The sequence below is a fragment of the Porites lutea genome, chromosome 3 (assembly GCF_958299795.1).
Source record: "Porites lutea chromosome 3, jaPorLute2.1, whole genome shotgun sequence".
Classification (NCBI taxonomy): domain Eukaryota; kingdom Metazoa; phylum Cnidaria; class Anthozoa; order Scleractinia; family Poritidae; genus Porites; species Porites lutea.
The window spans coordinates 15,685,588-15,707,408 of NC_133203.1; the positions used below are offsets into that span (position 1 = coordinate 15,685,588).

General features: G+C 38.4%; 3 protein-coding genes across 3 annotated transcripts in view; 1 reads left to right on the forward strand and 2 right to left on the reverse strand.

The window, feature by feature from the left end:
• LOC140930604 (sperm microtubule inner protein 11-like) overlaps window positions 1-21,821 on the reverse strand; it is a 287,809-nt gene that overhangs the window by 133,330 nt on the left and 132,658 nt on the right. The gene's annotated exons all lie outside the window — the stretch shown is intronic.
• On the reverse strand, window positions 857-20,528 carry LOC140931633 (CD209 antigen-like protein A). Its single transcript, XM_073381427.1, has 5 exons — window positions 20,444-20,528; window positions 15,716-15,793; window positions 15,188-15,463; window positions 1,537-1,623; window positions 857-1,278 (listed from the first exon to the last, which is right to left on the reverse strand). The coding sequence occupies exons 1-5, from the start codon at window positions 20,526-20,528 to the stop codon at window positions 857-859; spliced, it is 948 nt and encodes a 315-aa protein (XP_073237528.1).
• Window positions 20,800-21,821, forward strand: part of LOC140931634 (adenosine receptor A2b-like) — a 1,242-nt gene continuing 220 nt past the window's right edge. Inside the window, exon 1 of the mRNA XM_073381428.1 lies at window positions 20,800-21,821. This exon is cut by the window's right edge and continues 220 nt beyond it. Within this exon, the coding sequence (XP_073237529.1) occupies window positions 20,800-21,821 (1,022 nt within the window).

Consider the following 21,821-nt stretch of genomic DNA (forward strand, 5'->3'; position numbering starts at 1 on the left):
GAAGTAAAGTTGCTTCACGTTAGCCTGTGACAAACAACATCAGCCTCCACTAGTAAACTATACTCCCACAACACTTCAATAGGAAATCCAAAATTCAGTGTTACGGACGCCAGCCGTAGACGGTTTTTTCCGGACTTTTTAAGGGCTCAAAACATGGTTCGAGTTATCGAGGGTAAAATTATATAGGGGAGGGGAAACGAAAATTGGTTCGAGTTAGCGGGAGTTCAAGTTATCGAGGGTTCGAGTTAGCGAGGGTGAAATTATAGTGAATGTATCGACCTTGGTTCGAGTCAGCGCGAGGTTCGAATTAGCGAGGGTATATTGGAACAACGCAAGGCCCTTGGGGCTTGTTTCTCGACGACGGCAATGGCAGCAAGAACATCAATATAAAAATGAGTCCTTGTTCCTTCCACTTCATATAATCATTATAGTCAATATAAAATACTTAATACACGTAACGCGAGGTTATTTGTAGAAATTTATACGCTTTATTTTCAAATGTGAGAAGAGCTTATGCAGTCAATAAGAATGGCATAAAGCTTTTTATCACAGGTGGTGCTTGGACTCTGAAAACCGCAATAACGTACTTTCAGATAAAAATTACAGCAACACCGCACCAAAAATAACCCAATACCGCAAACCCTTACGCCCCATTCCTTACATATATGCATAGCAGCGAAAGAAAATAAAAAACAAATAGGAAGCATTGTTGTTTTATTTTCAAGCTGACATTACATCTACGCACTTCATTTGTGTGTGACGTCTTGATTCTTAGCTGTGATGCGTTTTTGTTACGTCTATACACTAAGTTACGTTAGTTGAATCTCTCTACTTTCGGCTTTGATGCCGGTCAAGCCTAAGGCAGCCTCTTGCAGACAATACCACAAGGGACATTTTGATTCGAACAGGATAGGTCATTCCAGTATCTGTTTACTCCAGGGTACGTGTTCCTGGTCCAAAAGTTGCTGCATGGTTCGCGAGCATTTCCATTCGGCTCACCTGGAAACCATTTCTTGAATGTCGGAATTGAGTTGTCAGCCCAGATAAACGCTCTTCTTTGCGGGTTCCACTCCAGTGCCAGCCAAACCTGACCCAATGACGGAGCGCGTTTGTTAACCAGCTTCAGTACAAACTCGTTTTCTTCTTCACTGTTGATCTTCACCAAATCTCCTCCCAGCTCTTTGCAGTAGGCTTGGGCCTGGTGCCAAGTCTTGATGGAGCTGCTCACCAAGTAACAGTAGCCTTTAAAATACGTCCCGCCACTGGGACAAGGACCCTCTCCATGAAAAAACAAAATCATTATTTCTATGAATATTGTTGGAGCTATCCCTAAGGTTTCTCTTATGTTTTGTACACGATCAGAAAGTCAGCTCACCATAGTGGGTGTTGGTTTTTTGGCTAGAGCTAGTTAGTCGAAGGAGTGGTTCTGTTACCCCTTTGTTCATGCTTGGCTATTTTACCCTTCAAACCCTTAACAAAATAAGAAAACTCTAACCAACTGGAGTCGAAATATAATCTTTGCTTGAAGTTACTTACCAAATTTTAGTATACGCTCAATACGTCGTAGAGTGGTCAAAAATGCCGCATTAGTGACATCTCGTCTGAATTTATCGCCTGACTGAACTGGTAGAAAACAAGAACAGTTTAATGTTTCTCAGTAAAACATGGTGAAAAAAGCTAATTCACGCCGGTGAATTTTTTATTAAATATCAAAATGTTTACAACGCCCTTGAATCAAGTGTATAAATAGAAATGGTGGTTAACGGCCACCAAATTTATTGGCAGTGATTATACATATACATGTGCATAAGGCATTTGATTTAGGTTCAATAGTTTGTTCGTGATTTATTTTGCAAATAATGTCTTGAAAGGTCTAATAACTTCCATTGAATACTCACGATTTACTCACGATTCCATTTATCTGAACAGATGAAACTTTTTACATGAAGTTGGATTAACCTCAGTTTTTCGGTCGCCTCAATAAACAGCAACTGTTAATTCAATTTAGCGCCCAGGTCTCAAGAAGAAGAGTGACAAATGAATTATCAATAAATCACTGTAAATAGATGCTCGTGCTCTAAAAAGCCTCCTTTTAATAATACGTTATGTTATTTCTTCAGGAAACTTGTAAAAGTCCTGGAGAAGGGACTTTTAAACTGAAGCTTGTAACAGTAAATACAGAATTCGTTTAAGCCGGAATTTACCATAATTATGCCTTATCATTATTGTGTCATATTATCCTTATGTTCATAGCTTTACTTATTATTTCAATAAACATAAACGTATAAACGCAGAAATAAAAACGCTTCCGAAACATGAATACGACATTCATGAATACCACTTTGTTCGGTTACGTTCATGATAGCGAAAAAACAAAATGGAAATAACTCCAGATGTCATAGGAAAAAGGGTGTTTTCAGTCTAGTGCTCAGTTGAAACCGACGGTTTCTCGGAATAAAGGCAAGATATGTAGACCGCAGAAATGATTTACAATGTACCTGTGCCGAGCGCGATAAAAATCGGTAGAAGAGTGAAAACCAGTTTCATATCCGCAGTTTCAGTCCTTCTGGATATCTGTACGCGAAGATTCTCTCTAACAGTCCTCAAAAAAATCGAAATGACTCATAGAATTGGATATGATCATAACACCCCCCTAAACAAGCTAAAACAAGTTATGGTGGGAGATGTAAACATGATTACGAAACCGCGAAATTCATAAAAGTGGATTATGTGCATAACTTTCAATGATAGTTAAAATCTTCAGTAACCTTCAGTGATAGTGGACACATTACTGTGGCATTTTACAAACTAAACATGGTAGGACTTAATAGCTTTTGCCAAAAACCTTAAATTTCTTGGTGATGACTTGGTAATTATTTTCTCCTATCACATATACATATTCTACTCCACAACTTTGAGTAACTTGACATAAAATCATTTTGCATGTTACAGCAATGCTCCGTCACGCGTGACAAGTAAATTCCGACAATTCAGACAACGTTTCACTAAAATTACTGGTCGTAAGTATTTACTTTCAGTACTAAACCTGATACATTGAAAAGTCCAACGACTTCCCCCTGAAACCAAATTTTTCTGTCGTAGTATAGGTAGTAATAATTATTAACTATAGGATAATGGATAAACTGGTCCGTGTGGTTTTCGTCCATTTGATTTTTATTCCAAATTGAAAATCAAAAATTCACAATCGTGATTTTCAATGTTTGATGCCTCAAGAATTGAAAATCACAAATTTACAATCTCAGTTGTCAATTTTTGTTTCTAAGAAACATAAAATTGAAAAACAATTTTCAATGTTTCGAAAATCAAAAATTAAAAATTGAAAATGGTCAGTTGGTGGTTTTTATTTCTTGTTTTTAAGGAAAAGGAAAACTAAACGATAATCTTCAATTTTGAGATTTTTGCCTGGTACCGAAGTTAAAATTGTATTTTCAATTTCCTATTCCCTAAATTCAAGCTTATTAAAAATTCAAACTTGACAGAGCAATTTCATGTGTAAAGAAACTGCGGGGAAACAGAATTAATGCTGGTGAGATCCAAAATGAAAATCATTGTTTGATTTTCCTATTTATGAAAAACAAAAAATTGACAATCGACTAAAAATATCTGTGACGGGAGGGGAGGGTAAAAGCGGAAGTGGCGCGACAGGAAACAAGATGGCGGTCGTCTTGCAGTGAAGGAGTGTTCCGTGTTGCGTGTCTTCGTCAAGCTGTCTCTGGCGGAAATGTTACGCCAACAGGAAGCCAAAGCCTGCCTGTATCATGGCCGACACGTTTTTAAAGAATTAAGCTGAATATTTTTTCGCTGATAAGTATGCTTTTGTTGTAACCTTGCAGCATTACTCCACGCAGGGTAAAGCGTTTCAGTCGGGCAGTATTAATAAAAATAGACCGCGGAGTGCGGACTACGGACCACGGACAGCGGACTGGGTACGTGTAAAACACGGACCAGGTATAAAAAGCGAACTACGTACTATGTCTTAATGTAATGATAATTAGTGAACTTACGCAACAGGACGGGAGAGGAAAGAAGACGTCAAACCTTGTGTGATAAGAGTGACAATAATTTTGTTTGAAAACACTTTCCGCCAAACATCACCTTCCTTTGAACAGGTCTTTCTGTAAAAGATCAAAAAACGTTAATGTGAAGTGAAAATCACGACAAAACACGCAGTTAATAGCCCTGTCACGTTTGTCACACACAAGCCTTTTGCCGTCCTCTTCTTTCTGTCGTCCTGTTGCGTAAACTAACTTTTGTCACTCGACCCTAACCGTGTATAACTCCTTTGTTGTTGTTAAAGTGAAGGGATTTAGGCTTTAACAATCAATGGTAGCCGCAGAGTCTTGATAAGAACTGTTTAAATAAACTTTAATAGCAGGACCGGTTTTGGAAATCTAAGGCCCAGTTCAGACGTCGTGCTTCTGCCGTGCCGAACTTAATTGTAATTTGGTTCGACTGTAGCACGGCAGGAAAACAACTTTGATTCAGACGTCGTGCCAGAGTCGAACCAAATTCAGGATTTACTGATGCTTCGTAACAATTCTTCTCCCAAGTCCCCGTGGGAACGCAATCTCGCCAAAATACATTAATATAACTTATGAATTTTGTTTAGCGCGGCAGAAGCACGACGTTTGAATCGCTGCCGTGCCAGAGCCGTGTAGCACGGCAGCGCTTGTCGAACTTAATTGCTTGCCGAACTTAGGGTGTGTTCCTTTCGGTGAATCAAAAAACGGATTTTAGATCTAAGAACGGATTTCGCGTTCCTTTCGGCAAATCCAAGTCCGGATTTTTGATCTGGTGAATCCTTTCTGAAAAAGGATTCATTGGATTTGAAATCCGAGGAATCCAAATCCAGATTAACGGATTAGTGATCTACGCTGTTCCATTCACAGTGGATCCGAAATTAGTCAGATGATCCAGCGGTAGAGTTTCTTCGTTCCTGTCATTTGCCGCAAAACATCTGAAAACATTAGAAAATTGTTCCTGGTACATTAAAATATCCATATACTAACCATTTGTCTCTAAAGATTGCTTGAAATCAGAAATAAGTAAGTAACAAATGAACTGCTATCTAACTACAAACTCGCTTGTAGACGCGACAGGCACTCGATCATCTTACATAAAAAAATCCGAGCTATGGAACTGGATCAAACTGGCCGACATTCTTTCTTTGTCTGTTTTATATGTTCCATCGTCGCTATTCGAACTGCCGACCACTAAATTCTGCACGGTATAATCGCATAATTTGTCAAACAGTGGAAAACACGTCATTTTTTGAGAGGCTGTCGTGCATATTGCACGCGTTGGCGAAAGGTTACCAAGGTTACAAATCCAATTTCGGATTTCACGTTCCTTTCGACCGCGAAATCTGGCAAATCTAGGATCAAAAATCCGTTTTTGGATTCGCCGAAAGGAACACACCCTTAATTCAAAAGTTTGATTCAGACGCCGTGCTTCTGCCGTGCTTTTGTCGAACTTAATTCCTGAATTTAGTTCGGCACGGCAGAAGCACGACGTCTGAACTGGGCCTAAGATGAACCGATTGTATCCGAAACAGCCAGAAAAGTGATATCAGCTAGCCGCTATAAACGCTCTGTTCACAAACGGGCATATTACTCAAATGACTTACCCATGGCTCAGTTTTGGCCAAAATCACCCGAAGAATACCAGCGTTTTACACGCTGACCAAAATACTTAAAACTATTCCTGCCGGCAGACCACTGAATCGTCTCTGGTAGCGGTGGTTCCAAAGAACGCATTTCTAGCTCTGTGTACTCGCCTTTACGAGGCCAATCGTGCAAAAACAAGAGTCTTACATCGAGGACACTGCACACCAAAGTGATATCATTGAAAACACGCCTCTTCCAGATGAAGCAATTTAAGCTACGTTAATATAAACGTGTGTTCTCTCTGTACTAGCATTTCCCAGGAAGAGGGAATCGACATCGTTTGTCACCATTACGAAGAACATTATCAGTCAAAGTTACCTATCCTTACTTCATATTTCGAAGACTTAATGCGGGTGATCTTAACAGAAAACTTCACCAACAAATTCACCGACAAACACTACGTGCAGACTCACGGCATTACAGTGGCCACCAAAATGGCGGTTGCTTTCTCGGTCATTTTCATGGCTCGCGTTGAGAAACAACTATACTACATGCGAGCCCTTACAGCCATTTCTCCGGCTTGAAGAAATTTATTGATGACATATTCTCAGTCTGGACTCTTCCTGAGACCGACATTATTGATTTCGCGAACTCTTTCCACACGACAATAAACTTTACAGTGACGAACTGTCAATAGCCTTGCACTTACTCAGAACGAACTGGGTTAAGAAATAATTCCCGATAACTAGAGTTAAAGCAGAAAGAGTTTTTAACTCTCCTTACAGAACGAGGCTACCCTCACGACCTTGTGGAAACAATCCTAGCCGAATTCCTCTTCGAATCGCGCAATGCGGCTTTATGAAATAAACCCAAAACAAAAGATTTTGCCGTTTGTAACGACTTTCTATCCTGCAACTCCGAATCGCAAAAAGATTCTAATTAAACACAGCTGGCACCTTATTATGGGCAAAAACACACTCGCGCAAATATATCCCCACGCCGTCATTGGTTCTTCTCAATATTATTCGACTAAAGCATAGCACGTAGTTCGCATTTTATTCCTGGTCCATCTTTTATAGATACCTAGTCCGCAGTCCTCCGTCCGCCGTCCGCAGTCCACAGTCCCTCGTTTATGCTTTCTGATCTGAAACGCTCTACCCTGCGTAACGTAATGCTGCAAGGTTATAACAAAAGCTTAACTACCAGTGAAAAAAACATTCAGTTCATTTCTTGGAAAACGTATCAGCCATGATACAGGCAGGCTTTGGATTGCTGTTGGCGTAACTTTTCCGCTAGAGAAAGCTCGACGGAGACACGGAACACTCCTTCACTACAAGGCGACCGCCATCTTGTTTGCAGTCGCGCCACTTCCGGTTTTACCCTCCCCTCCCGTCACAGATATTTTTGGCCTGTTGGCAATTTTTGTTTTTCATAAATACAAAAATCAAAAACCATTTTCATTTTGGATTTCATCAGCTTTAATACTGTTTCGCGCATTTTCATTACACTTGAATAGCTTTGTTTAGTTTGAACTTTTTAATAACCGTGAATCTAGGGAAGAGGAAATTGAAAACAAAAAGTTAAAACCACTAACTGGCCATTTTCAATTTTCAATTTTTGATTTTAAAAATATTGAAAAATGAGTTTCTTTTTTACTTTTCTTAAAACAAAAATTGAAAATTAAGATTGTAAATTTTTGATTTTCAATACTTCATTTCGCAAACTACGGATTTTCATTTCGTTTCGTTCCATTTCGTTTCGTTTCATTTCGTTTCGCAAACTACAGTAAGCCGTGAATTTCGTTGTTGACCGATTTAACTGATACAGCCCCTAGAACAACTAGGTCTGTATTACAAGAAAGTCGGACATATTTTCTTTCATACAACAGTTAATTGGTGAATCTCTTAGTTATATAAAAGCAATTGTGATTATAATAAAGAATCTTGCAGAGACTTTCTAGACAATGCATAGTCAGTGGCACCCAACGGCGAATATAGTTCAAAACCACTTAAACATAGCATCGTTAAACGTATCTTAGTATTTAAAAGGTACATATAGGCATATTTTTATTCCCTAAAAATATTTCATCTGTTCGGATTTCCTAGCTGAAAGTAGCCTGAATTTCATCCGATTACTTCGAGTCGTTATTACTCCCTCAATAACGTCTGAATCGACCGGCCGTTAATGCCGTCCAGTGACGTCACTGCTCCTTGACCTTTGCTTTAATTCATGCAAAAAGTAAAACACGATTTTTAAGTGGCAAACCGAGAAATATCGTTTGGAAATATCTGCATGATACATAACTGCTTTATTTTTTTCGATCGTAATTCATGTTTAACTTTCAAACTATCAACTGCATGCAGTACAACTCTGAACCGGTTGTACTAAATTCTAGAATCAAACTCGGTCGCAATTACGCAATGAAATAAACACACACACACGGAACACTTAGTTCAAAAACACAATTAAAATTGAAAAGAAGCTATTTGGTCGTTACCGAATAAAAAAAAAACAAGGAGACTGGAAAGAAAAGCTAACAGAATCATTACACTTGACGCGTAAACAAAATCACCGGCCGCCGAAACCACAAAGCGGCTCCAACAGCTCTAAGTGAAAAACCTACCGACTCTCCGCAATGAGTCTTCATTCGCAGTTCAATTTAGCATTTCTGTTTCGAAGACAAGGGCAATTTTGCTGTTTAAGATAAAGATTAAGCTTATCGAAATGTTCGAACTAAACGAAAGAATGCCAGGGATGCGATCCGCTGAATATTAAGCGACAATCCCGCTAAAATTTTCATAATTATACATAATTATGCGAATGTTTAAACAATCAACCAATCAAAATCACTACCCGGTTTTCGGGTAGTGAGTGACGTCACTGGACGGCATTAACGGCCGGTCGATTCAGACGTTGCAATTGTTGAGAGGAGAAAACGACTCTAAGCAATCGGATGAATTTCAGGCTAAGCTGAAAGTCTAGTGATCCGAAAATTATAGGAATCAAAACTTACCTTTTCGAAAATTTCAGCCAGAAAAAAGGCCCCCGAAAATTATAGGTGACCTTTTTAGGGTAAAAAGCAGTTAAAAATGGGCAATTATACCATTTTGTAGATGTTCGAAAATCCTAGGAGAGGCCGGCAAGCAAGAAATTTTTGCAACAAATGTTCCGAAAATTCTAGATCTCAAATCGTCTTCCGAACAGATATTTTCCCGAAAATTGTCGTTGGGTGCCCCTGATAGTGGCGTACTAGGAATATTGGTGTCTCGAGGTGTCGTTTGAGTATGTGCTTCATTTCCATTTACGTGTTTTATTTGGTGTCGATTGTCAACCCGAAAGCCTAGACATTTGGTTAGTTTTTACATACTTTTCATTTCATTGAAAACGTAAAAGCATGCACTTCCCTTGACGCCAAAAAACAGCGAACGGCAGAAGCAGTAAAGAAGGTCTCAATGGGGTTAACCGATAGGCGTAAAACGGCCAAAAATTTAGTCGATAGCCGTAAAAATTGAAAAATTTTAACCGTTAGTCGTAAATAGGGTAAAAAAAAGTTGACCGTAAAAGAAATTGTTCCCTAGATTTGCTACTTTTAAGGAAGGTACTAAACTCACTTATGGTTGCGTTTTTTATTTCGCCGCTAGTGTGGCTCCGTACGCGCGTTAGGTAAAGCGCCTTTTAGGTAAAGACCAAGACCCATTTCCATTTCCGCCGTTCTCTCAGGGAACTAATTTTTTTTCCATAGCGAAAGTGTGGCTTCTTGCTAGGGATTAATATTTGCGATTTTCAGGAGGTCGTGCCCTCGAAACACTAGTGAAACAACACGAAGAGATCTCACTGTTTGTAAAACAAGTTGCCGATAAACAACATTTCCCTGTTTTTCTCTGAAGCTACGGTAGACATTGCCATGCCTAGTCCCTGCACGGCGTCTTCCCACGCAATTTCGGTCAAGGCATTTCGGTGGCGAACTCGCTCGGACCACGTGACCCGAAACGCATTAGCCGGGCGAAATAATAAGGCCTACGGACAAGGCAAAACGGCTGACAGTGGTTCTGTACAGTCCTTCGCTACCATTAAAAACACTGGACACAGGAATTTTGTTATTGGCCGTTTTCACACTAGAGCTGGAAACGGATTATCCGTCTGAGACTAGCCTGTGTACAGTCGCCCCCTTCCCGACAGACACCCCCTCTCCGATTTTTTTTCTGAGGGGAAGGGGCGGTTGTACACAGGCTATCTGGAACGGATAATCCCGTATTCAAACTGTCCGTCGAAGTTGAAGGATAAAGTCAGGCGGATTGTTCATGCAAAATTAAAACTATTCCATTTTCAAATTAAGACGTATTGCCTATCTGACGCGAATCATCAAACGGATAACCCGTCTCACACGAATAATCCGTCTTTAGTGTGAAAACGGCATTTCTGTTGTAATGAATGTCGCGCCCCGGCCTTGAGTTAGGCGTTCGCGTGTATTCTTTGCTTTTTCACAAAGATTATTTTTAAATTGACTATTGACATTTTTATGTGTAAAATAATATTAGAAGTGGAATACTCCATAAAAAGTATGATCTATCAAAAGTTAAAATTTTTCAAAAGAATAGCTTATTTCATATCCCGAGATGATCCCAAGACCTTTATTTTGCTTTATAAGATACAAAAAATACAGGTTAATAAATATCTAACTTTTTGAAACAAAAGAAGTTAATTTTTAACTTTTTTGTTAACCGTAACTGAAAAAAATTAGCCGACAGCCGTAAAAGAGCCAAAATTTTAGCCGATAACCGTAAATGCCACCACCCCATTGAGACCCTCGGTAAATAATGGTCATCTCTATTTTTTGTGTTTGTCGTGAATTTGTTGCGATAGGAATGTGTTCATGGGAAAGATTTAAAAACATCTCTCTAATGCAAAAATTTAAGACATAATTGTGATCAAACATTTGAAAATGAAGCTTGTAGAAAGCCGACTGTAAAATAAAATACAATTCGAAGATAAAATGCGAAATGGCTTTATTAGGAAGTAAGGTCATTTAACTCTCTATAAAGAAAATATACAAGGAAAAGTTAAGGAAACGAATGGAAAACACGAATAATCAATTTCACATTTACGCTAATGATTGAATTTCTATTTTCTGTAACTGTTTGAAAATATTTCAAAAGGTAAACTATTTATGAGCGAAAAAAAAGATCATTTGCGGTTTTGATATGTTAGGCCTGTTTCAAACGTCGTGCTACTACCGTGCTAAGCGGGCTCGACTGTCACGCTCGACTGCAGCACGACACTAGCCATAGCACGACTTGGTTTCACACGTCGAATTTAATTCAATCGAATATAGACCGGCTGTTGCCGAAAACCAGCACTAAAACAAAGAAACGGTTTAGCAAACTTTTAAATGTATTTTAATGTATTTATAATTTATTAATTGAGTTCGGCACGGCCGTAGTGCGACATTTGAAACCAAGTCGAGCTACTGCCGTGTAGCACGGCAAGCCTTGCCGTGCTACACGGCAGTAGCACGACTTGGTTTCAAATGTCGCGTTACTGACGTGCTAAAGTCGAATTTAGTTCGGCACGGCAGTAGCACCACGTTTAAAACGGGCCTTAATGTTTTGACCTTAAAGTCATTTGATTAGCAGTAAATCATCGCCGAAGTTTCAGACAATGTGAAATCGTTTCAGTATTCGATAAAGTGAAATTTTGTATTTTCTTTTTTGGGCCGCTTATATATGAGAAAAATCACCAAGCCACAACCTGCGTCTTTTTCATATAGACACTTAATGTAATCCTAGCGCCATTCACACTTCTTATAAGATTTTAAGAATATAACACGCGCTGTGTAAACTATATAAGCAAGGCCTCATAACTAAAAAAAAGATGAGTTAACTCAAAGTTTTTAATAAAGGATTCATCATGGACCAACACGAAGCAGAACTGAACCGCTTCCTTCTTTTTAAACACAACCAGGTCGATGTTTTATTGTCCACAAGAACCACAGTTAGTTTGGGATTTTATACAAGACACTATTTTCCTTGGGTATTTGCCGCGGTCACATCTATAATCTCTCCAACTACAGTTCTTTTGAACACTTGTAATCATAGCAGTAATTCCAATATCTTGTTATCAGCTATGGCCGTTACAGATCTTCTAGTAGGAAGTTTATATGTACCGTTATCTGCTGTGGACTGTTAGTTTCTTATCAAATACTGAGCGACCATTACATTTGCGTGCTGGACTTTGTTGCGATATGGGTCACTGCTAGACGATTTGTTCGATTTTCCATCTGACAATGATGGCATGGGAAAGGTAGGTGCACGTGGCCATTGGAAGATGGATTGACTACAGAGTGATGGTGACTAAAAGTCTTATGAAAAAGCTGGCAATAATAGCTTGTAGCAATAGTAACTGTCTCTTCAACACTCTTAACTACTTTTCGATTATAATGGGGGAGATTCTCTGGAGATTTTCCTCATTGTTCTTTCAATTTTGTTAGTCCTTGCCCTGGGTCTCCTTCTGTCTTGATGTACCTTAGCCATGTTAGCATGAGTTTGCAAACGCCATCAAATTTGCCTAGTCAATGGGTTACTGAAAGAAAAACTCGAATAAAAAGTAGCTAAGTCGACTGCTATTAACGGTTGCCCTGTTTCTTTCCCTTTTCCCAATTATTGTTGGTGGTATGATACAAGGACTTTATCCAGTCTTTCGCAACGTTTGGCAATGAGTCTAGCAGACATATGTTTGGACATTAAAATTCGGTAGCTAATCCACTCGTTTACTTCTTCAGAGGATCGCCGTCTCAGGAACGCCGTGCAGGAGATTTTGAAGATTAGGAGACACAAAGTAAAATCGCTTGTTGTACTGACCGGTGCGATGTAATGTACATTTCGTTCTAATCGATGTAAAGATATAGTTTATGACAAGAGCTATTCAAGTGGCGGTTTTTCCGGGTGCTTGGATTTGAGCTTTGAAATCGATTGTGGACCCGGGAACGATAAAACACTCAGTTTTTCTAAAAGACTTCTCTCCCATGCAAATTTTAAGGCATACATGTAATTGTGATCAGACATCCGATAACGAAGCTTGTTGAAAGCCGGCCGTAAAATAAAATACAATTTGAAGTTAAAAGGCGGAACGGCTTTATTAAGATTTAATTGAACTCTGCATAAAGAAAAGAACGGAAAGTTTTTATGAAATACTATTTTTTTAATCTAAAAAGGGGGGAAGAACTAATGTTTTAAAACATTTACGATACTGTTGGAGTTTCTGTTTTCTGGAAATGTTTAAAAAGAGCGATCATTTGCGGTTTTGAAATGTTTTAAAATGTTTTTGACCCCAAAGTAATTTAATTATTAGAAAATTATCACCCAGATTTCAAGTCTCCTCGTCCTCCATAACGTGAAATTAGGCATTCACGTGCATCACGCTGACTACAAGGTGAAACTGCCTAATATCATGTTTTGTCGAGGACGAATTAAACGAGATGGAATAAGCGTGATCAAGTTTGAGTCGGCGCAAATTAACATTTTTAGTGACGTTTTTAAAGCCTTCGCCGTCGTTGTTGCTTAAACTCCCCGGTACTAAACAGAAACAAAAAAGAACACCCATCCTGAATTACTTCGTCCTCAAACTTTTCAGTATAGAATCCGAGCAAGTACAAGAAGATAATTTACAGAGAAAAAGAGAACATGAAAAAAAATAAGAAAGAAAAGGTTAAGAGACCCGGGTATATTGGAACAGCGAAAGGCCCTTGTGGCTTGTTTCTCGACGACGGCAATGGCAGCAAGATCATCAATATAAAAATGAGTTCTTGTTCCTTCCACTTTATATAATTATTATAGTCAATATAAAGTACTTAATACACGTAACACGAGAATTTTATTTTGTAAAGGTTATTTGTAGAAATTTATACGCTTTTTTTTTCAAATGTGAGAAGAACTTATACAGTCAATAGGAATGGCATAAAGCTTTTTATCACAGGTGGAAGGATAACCAATCAAAGAAAGTGCAAATACCTTTGAGCAATCAGAGCAGTTAATCGTTTGCATTCATATCGCTTTCCTTTATAGCGGCGCCTTCAAACTGTACTTCAGAAACTGGCGGGACGAAAAAAAACTATAACAGATTTGGGTCTGTTCTCGGTTGGTAAGTTTACTCCCTAGAAGAGCTTGTGCGGCATCAAAGCATGTTCTTAACTCGCTGCTCTAGTGATTTATTTAAAAAATAAACTAGTTTTCAATGTACACGAAAGGAACGGTCATCTACAAAGCTTTAGCCATCCTCAAGGTAAAAAGAATAGTGATGGATACTGATGTGTAGTAATGGCTAGTGATGTGTAGTGATGGGGAGTGATGGATAGTGACCGGTAGTGATGAGCAGTGATGTGTAGTGATGGACAGTGATGTGTAGTGATGGACAGTGATGGATAGTGATGTGTGGTGATGGATAGTGATGGATAGTGATGGAAAGTGATGTGTAGTAATGGATAGTGGTGGACAGTGATGTGTAGTGATGGATAGTGATGGATAGTGATGGACAGTGATGTGTAGTGGTGGATAGTGATGGACAGTGATGTGTAGTGATGGATAGTGATTGATAGTGATGGACAGTGATGTGTAGTGATGGAGTGTAATGAAGAGTGATGTGTAGTCACGTGTAGTGATGGATAATGACGTGCAGTCATGTGTCGTGATGGGAAGTAATGTGTAGTTATGTTGAGTGACACATAGTTACATGTTACATGAAGATATTTTAAGCGGGTTATTTATATTGGTGTATGTGAACACGGATTTATTACCGTTAACCAAGCTGAGTATTCCCACAAGGTCCATGAGGTCATAAATAATGCGAAATGTTTACGTATCATTGGATAAAAAAGTTAATGTCGTTAATCATATCAAGTATTAACTGAAATTACAAGCCATACGATTTGTCTGGACTGTTTGCGCAAAAAAACGATCCCCGACTGTAAAACTATAGGAAGATACGCAGGTCACGCAGGCTAGCTAGGGAGACCTTAGGATTTGTATCCTTTTGTCATGAAAAAGAAGCAGATCACCGCGAGACAACGACTTTTTTAACCGACTACCGCGACATAAAACTTAAACTCACCGCACACCGCTTGGACTCTGAAAACCGCAATAACGTACTTTGAGAGAAAAATTACCGCAACACCGCACCAAAAGTAACCCAATACCGCAATACCGCAAACCCTTACGCCCCATTCCTTACATATATACATAGCAGCGAAAGAAAATAAAAAACAAATAGGAAGCATTGTTGTTTTATTTTCAAGCTGACATTACATCTTCGCACTTCATTTGTGTGTACCGTCTTGATTCTTAGCTGTGATGCGTTTTGGTTAGGTCTATACACTAAGTTACATTAGTTGAATCTCTCTACTTTCGGCTTTGATGCCGGTCAAGCCTAAGGCAGCCTCTTGCAGACAATACCACAAGGGACATTTTGATTCGAACAGGATAGGTCATTCCAGTATCCGTTTATTCCAGGGTACGTGTTCCTGGTCCAAAAGTTGCTGCATGGTTCACAAGCATTTCCATTCGGCTCACCTGGAAACCGTTTCGTGAATGTCGGAATTGAGTTGTCAGCACAGACAAACGCTTTTCTTTGCGGGTTCCACGCCAGTGCCAGCCAAACCTGACGCAATGACGGAGCGCGCTTGTTAACCAGCTTTAATACAAACTCGTTTTCTTCTTCACTGTTGATCTTCACCAGATCTCCTCCCAGTTCTTTGCAGTAGGCTTGGGCCTGGTGCCAAGTCTTGATGGAGCTGCTCACCAAGTAACGGTAGCCTTTAAAATACGTCCAGCCACTAGGACAAGGACCTTCTCCATGAAAAACAAAATTGTTATTTCTATGAATATTGTTGGAGCTATCCCTAAGGTTTCTCTTATGTTTTGTACACGATCAGACAGTCAGCCCACCATAGTGGGTCTTGGTTTTTTGGCTAGAGCTAGTTAGTCAAAGGAGTGGTTCTGTTACTCGTTTGTTAATATGCTTGGCTATTTTACCCTTCAAACCCTTAACAAAATAAGAAAACTCTAACCAACTGGAGTCGAAATATAATCTTTGCTTACCAAATTTTAGTATACGCTCAATACTTCGCAGAGTGGTCAGCAAAGTGTCATCTCGTCTGAATTTATCGCCTGACTGAACTGTTAGAAAAAAAAGAACACTTTAACGTTTCTCAGTAAAACATGGTGAAAAAAGCTAATTCACGGTCAGTGAATTTTTTATGAAATATCAAAATGTTTACAACGCCCTTGAATCAAGTGTATAAATAGAAATGGTGGTTAACGGCCACCAAATTTTATTGGCAACGATTGTACATATTATACATGTGCATAACGCATTTGATTTAGGTTCAATGGTTAGTTCTTGAATTATTTTGCAAATAATGTCTTGAAAGGTCTAATAACTTCCATTGAATACTCACGATTTACTCACGATTCCATTTATCTGAACAGATGAAACTTGTTACATGAAGTTGGGTTAACCTCAGTTTTTCGGTCGCCTCAAAAACAGCAACTGTTCAATCAGTTTAGAGCTCAGTTCTCAAGAAGAAGAGCGACAAGTGAATAGTCAATAAATCACTGTAAATCAGTAGATGCTTGTACTCTAAAAAGCCCCCTTTTACCAATACGTTATGCTATTTAATTTCTTCCGAAACTTGTAAAAGTCTTGAGGAAGGGACTTTATCTGAAGCTTGTATCAGTCAAATGCAGGATTCGTTGAAGCCAGAATTTACCATAATCAGGTTATCAATAATTATGACATATTATCCTTATGTTCATAGCTTTACTTAACGCGGATATTAATGACTTTTTGAGCAGGACCAAAGTAAAATACGTGAGCCTATGCTTTTTTTGATTATCTCAATAAACGTAAAACGCTTCCGAAACATGAATACGACATTCAAAATACAACTTTGTTCGGTTACATCCATGATAGCGAAAATACAGAATGGAAGTAACTTCAGAGACTTCAGAAGTCATAGGGAAAAAAATGTTTTCAGTCGAGTCCTCGATTGAAAGAAAACGTTTCTCGGAATAAAGGCTCCTTCGGTGTCAAGCGATATGATCGGCCCCCTGGATCGGCCAGGTGAAATTACCGAGACTGAAGCGGCCGCAAGATTTGTAGACCGCAGAACTGATTTCAGGGGCACCCAACGTCAATTTTCGGAAAATATCTGTTCGGAAGACGATTTGAGATCTAGAATTTTCGGAACATTTGTTGTAAAATTTCTTGCTTGCCTGCCTCTCTTAGGATTTTCGAATATCTAAAAAGTGGTATAATTTCCCATTTTTAACTGATTTTTACCCTAAAAAGATCACCTAGAATTTTCGGGAGCCTTTTACCTGGCTGAATTTTCGAAAAGGCAAGTTTTGATCCCTATAATTTACGGATCACTAGACTTTCAGCTAGGAAATCCGAACAGATGAAAAATTGTTAGGGGATAAAAATATGCCAATATCTGCCGTTTAAATACTAAAATACGTTTAGTTTAAGTGGTTTTGAACTATATTCTCGTTGGGTGTCCCTGTGATTTACAATGTACCTGTGCCGAGCGCGATAAAAATCGGTAGAATAGTAAAAACCAGTTTCATATCAGCAGTTTCAGTCCTTCTGGATATCTGTATGCAAGGTTTCTCTCTAACAGTCCTCAAAATAATGACTCATAGAATCGGTGTAAAGGACAAAACATAAAGAACAATACCTTTTCATTGATTTCGTGACTTTCATGCCTTGATGATTTGATCCTAGTTACTAGCGTAGTTACAATTTTTACCTGATTTTCTATTGGTTTCGTAATGAGATATTTCGGCGTCCCCACGCGGGTATAAAAGCGCGCGTTAGGAACATTGGAATATTGGCTGGAATATTGGTGTCGTTTGAGTATAACTTACATTTCATTTACATTCACATGTTTTAAATATTTGCCGGTCGATTGTCAACTCGAAAACGATAAAACATTCGGTTTTTGTCTACTTTTCATTTCTTATAAAGTTAAAGACATGCATTTCTCTTCACCCTAAAAACCAGCGAATGGAAAAATTAGTAAATATTGGTCATCTCTATTTTTGGTGTTTGTCGTGAATTTGTTGCGATGAGAATGTTTTCACAGAGGAGAGATTTAAAAACGTCTCTCTTATGCAAAAATTATAAGGCATAATTGTGATCAAACATCTGAAAATGAAGCTTGTTGAAAACCGAGTTTAAAATAAAATACAACTCGAAGATAAAAGGCGGAATGGCTTCATTAGGAAATAAGGTCATTTAACTCCGGTCTCTATAAAGAAAATATACAAGAAAAAGTTTTAAAAATTGTAAAATAAATTTTTAATAAAAAATTAAGAAAACGAATGGAAAACACGAATATTGTCCTGAAATCAATTTCACATTTACGCTAATGATTGAATTTCTATTTTCTGCAGCTCTTTGAAATGTAAACTACAAGTACGCAAAAAAAGAGTGATCATTTGCGGTTTTGATATGTTAATGTTTTGACCTTAACTGTCACTTGATTAGCCGTAAATTATCGCCGAAGTTTCAGTTTGATCCAGAACTCACGAACACCGTACTTCATGAACTTTAAAGCGAGTTTTTCATAGCTCGGAAGTGTTTCGTGAGTAAACATTTTTGTTTTTTACAACGTGAAATCGTTCAGTATTCGATAAAGTGAAATTTTGCATTTTCCTTTTTGGGCCGCTTATATATGAGAAAAATCACCAAACCACAACCTGCGTTTTTTCAAATACAGACACTTACTGTAATCCTAACGCCATTCACCCTTCTTATAGGATTTTATGAATAACACACGCTGTGTGAGTTATGTAAGCAAGGCCTCATAACTAAGAAAAAGATGAATTAACTAAAAGTTTTTTAAAAAAGGATTCATCATGGACCAACACGAAGCAGAACAGAACACTTCCTTCTTTTCGAACACAACCAGGTCAATGTTTTATTGGCCACACGAACCACAGTAAGTTTGGGATTTTATACAACACACTACTTTTCCTTGGGTTTTTGCCGCTGTCGCATCTATAATCTCTGTAACTGCAGTTCTTTTGAACACTTGTAATCATAGCACTAAAGCAAAGGAAAGAACTGCAGAGAGCTTCGAATGTCTTGCTATCAAGTATGGCCGTTACAGATCTTCTAGTAGGAGGTTTATGTGTACCGTTATCTGCTGTGGTTGGACTGTTAGTTTCTTATCAATTACTAATTTAATTTAATGTCAAAAACTTATAAGGCGCAAATATCTATATAATTAAATATATTCAAGTGAGCCATTACAGTTTGGCTGTCCATTACAGTTTGTTTGCTGGACTTTGTTGCGATATGGTCCACGGTCACTCTCACGATTTGGTCTATTTTCCTTCTTACAATGATGGCATGGGAAAGGTACTTGGCCATTCGAAAATGGATTGACTATAGACTGTTATAGTAACTAGAAGCAAGCCGCTTGAAAAAGCTGGCGATAATAGCTTGGGTATCAGCAATAGTAACTGTATCTCGACCACTCTTAAGTACTTTTCTAGGATGATGGGGGAGAAAGAGTTAGTTTTAACTCTGGATTTTCCTCATTGTTCTTTCAATTTTGTTAGTCCTTGCCCTGGGTCTTATAATATATTTTTTATGTCATGGTGTACCTTAGCGTTTGCAAACGTCATCAAATTTGCCAAGTCAACGAGCTAGTGAACGAACTGAACTCGAACACAAAGTAGCTATGACAATTACTTTGGTTTCCTTTTTCTCAATTATTGTTGGTGGTATAATACAAGCAATTTATCCAGTCTTTCGTCAACGTTGCGCGATGCGTATAGCGGACATCATATTTTTGTAAATCTAAATTCTATGGCTAATCCACTCGTTTACTGCTACTGGAGATTTTGAAGATTAGGAGACACAAAGGAAAACCGCTTGTTGTACTGACCGATGCGATGAAATGTACATTTCGTTCTAATGTAAAGATAGTTTATGACAAGAGCTATTCAACTGAGTGGCGGATTTTTTTTTTCCTCGTTTAAAGTAACCAGGTGCTTGGATTTCAAGTTTGATTTCGACTGTGGACCCAAAAACGATAACACACTCAGTTTTTCTCAAAAATCTCTCCCATGTAAAGTTTAAGGCATAATTGTGACCAGACATCCGATAATGAAGCTTATTGAAAAAACCGACTGTAAAATAAAATACAATTTGAAGATAAAAGGCGGAATGGCTAAATTAACAAGTCATTTAATTGAAGTCTACATAAAGAAAAGAAGAGAAAGTTTTAATGAAATAATATTTTTTAAATAAAAAATTAGGGAAGAACTAATATTTTAAACATTTACGATAATGTTTGAGTTTTTACTTTCTGGAACTGTTTAAAAAGAGCGATCATTTGCAGTTTTAAAACGTTAATGTTTTTGACCCCAAAGTAATTTAAGTTATTAGAAAATTATAGGCCAGATTTCAGTTTGGTCCAGAACTCACGAACACTTAAAAATGAGTATTTCATAGCTCGTAAGTGTTTCGTAACTAAACAATTTTTTTTTGTTTCTTCATGCGCTCCTTTCTGGGGCTGCTTGTGAGAAAATCTTCAAGCCACGACCTGTTCGTGTAAACTCTTACAGAAACTGTAATGCTTGGCGTTATTGTTTAACGCAGAAGAAGAAAGATAACTAAACGTTTTGACAAGGGATTTCGTCTGATGGATCAAAGCGAAGCAGAACTGAACACTTCTCCTTTTCGAACACAGCTAGGTCAGAGAGAGAGTGAGTTATTGCCCACACGAGCCACACTGTTAGTTTGGGATTTACATGACACTGCTTCGCCTTGGATTTTTGCCGCTGTCGCATCTATAATCTCTTTAACCGCAGTTCTATTAAACACACTTGTGATCATAGCGGTAAATTTAATATTATATCATGCCTCCTAAGTGTTTCGTAACTAAACAAATTTTTTTTCTTTCATACGCTCCTTTCTGGAGCCGCTTGTGACAAAAATCTCCAATCCATAACCTGTTTCTTTTCATATAAACACTTACTGTTAAGTAATCATTGCGTTATTTTACATTAAAATGTTTAGAATCACATGGGCTGTGTAAGCTATATAAACGAGGCCTCATAGCACGAAAGAAGAAAGATAACTAAAAGTTTTGAAAAGATATTTCATCATGGATCAACGCGAAGCAGAACTGAACACTTCCTCCTTTTCGAACACAGCCAGGTCAGTGTTTTATTGTCCACACGATCCACATTTAGTTTGGGATTTACATGACACAACTTCGCCTTGGATTTTTGCCACTATCGCATCTATAATCTCTCCAACTGCAGTTCTTTTAAACGCACTTGTGATCATAGCAGTAAAGCAAAGGAAAGAACTGCAGAGAGCTTCCAATATCTTGCTATCAAGTATGGCCATTACAGATCTTCTAGTAGGAAGTATATGTGTACCGTTATCTGCTGTGGTTGGACTGCTCGTTCCTTATCAAATACAGGCTGACCATTACATTTGCAAATTGGACTCTGTGGCGATTTCGTTCACGATCACCCTTGCAATTTGTTCGATTTTCCATCTGACAATGATTGCTTGGGAAAGGTACGTGGCCATTCGAAAATGGATTGACTACAGAGTTATAGTGACTAGAAGCCGCTTGAAAAAGCTGGCGATTATAGCTTGGGTATCAGCAATAGTAACTGTATCGCCAACACATTTTATTACGGCACTCACAGGGATTTTGAGAGAGAATGAGATGGCTTTAGCTCTGGAAATTTTCTTTCTCGTTCTTTCAGCTTTCTTATTCCTTGCCCTAAGTCTTATCATATATTTTTATTTCATGGTGTACCTTGGAGTTCGCAAACGTAAATTAAGTCAAATTCGCCAAGTCAGCGAGTTGGTGAACGCGAAACTCGAACAGAGAGTAGCTGTGACGACTACTTTAGTTACGGTTGCCCTGATTCTTGCCTTCTTCTCAAATGCTGTTATTGGTATGTTGGAAGGCGTTTATCCAGTTCTTCGTAAACGTTTTGTGTTACAATTAAGGGACACACTTCTGTATTCAAATTCTGTAGTAAATCCGCTTATTTACTGCTACAGAGACTGTCGTTTTAGGAACGCCGTGCTGGAGATTTTGAGGATCAGAAAACCAAAAGTAACGCCGTGTGTTGTAACCGATGCAGCAAGATTCGCCAGAGG

What these genes read in the sequence shown, in the direction of transcription:
- LOC140931633 (XM_073381427.1), bottom strand. Translation starts at nt 20,528, where the DNA reads ATGATCACAAGTGTGTTTAATAGAACTGCGGTTAAAGAGATTATAGAT. An exon ending in CCAAGGCGAAGCAGTGTCAT is followed by an intron (nt 15,794 to 20,443) that starts GTAAATCCCAAA and finishes TTTTTCTAACAG; the next exon opens with TTCAGTCAGGCGATAAATTC. An exon ending in ATTCACGAAACGGTTTCCAG is followed by an intron (nt 1,624 to 15,187) that starts GTGAGCCGAATG and finishes GTTTTCTACCAG; the next exon opens with TTCAGTCAGGCGATAAATTC.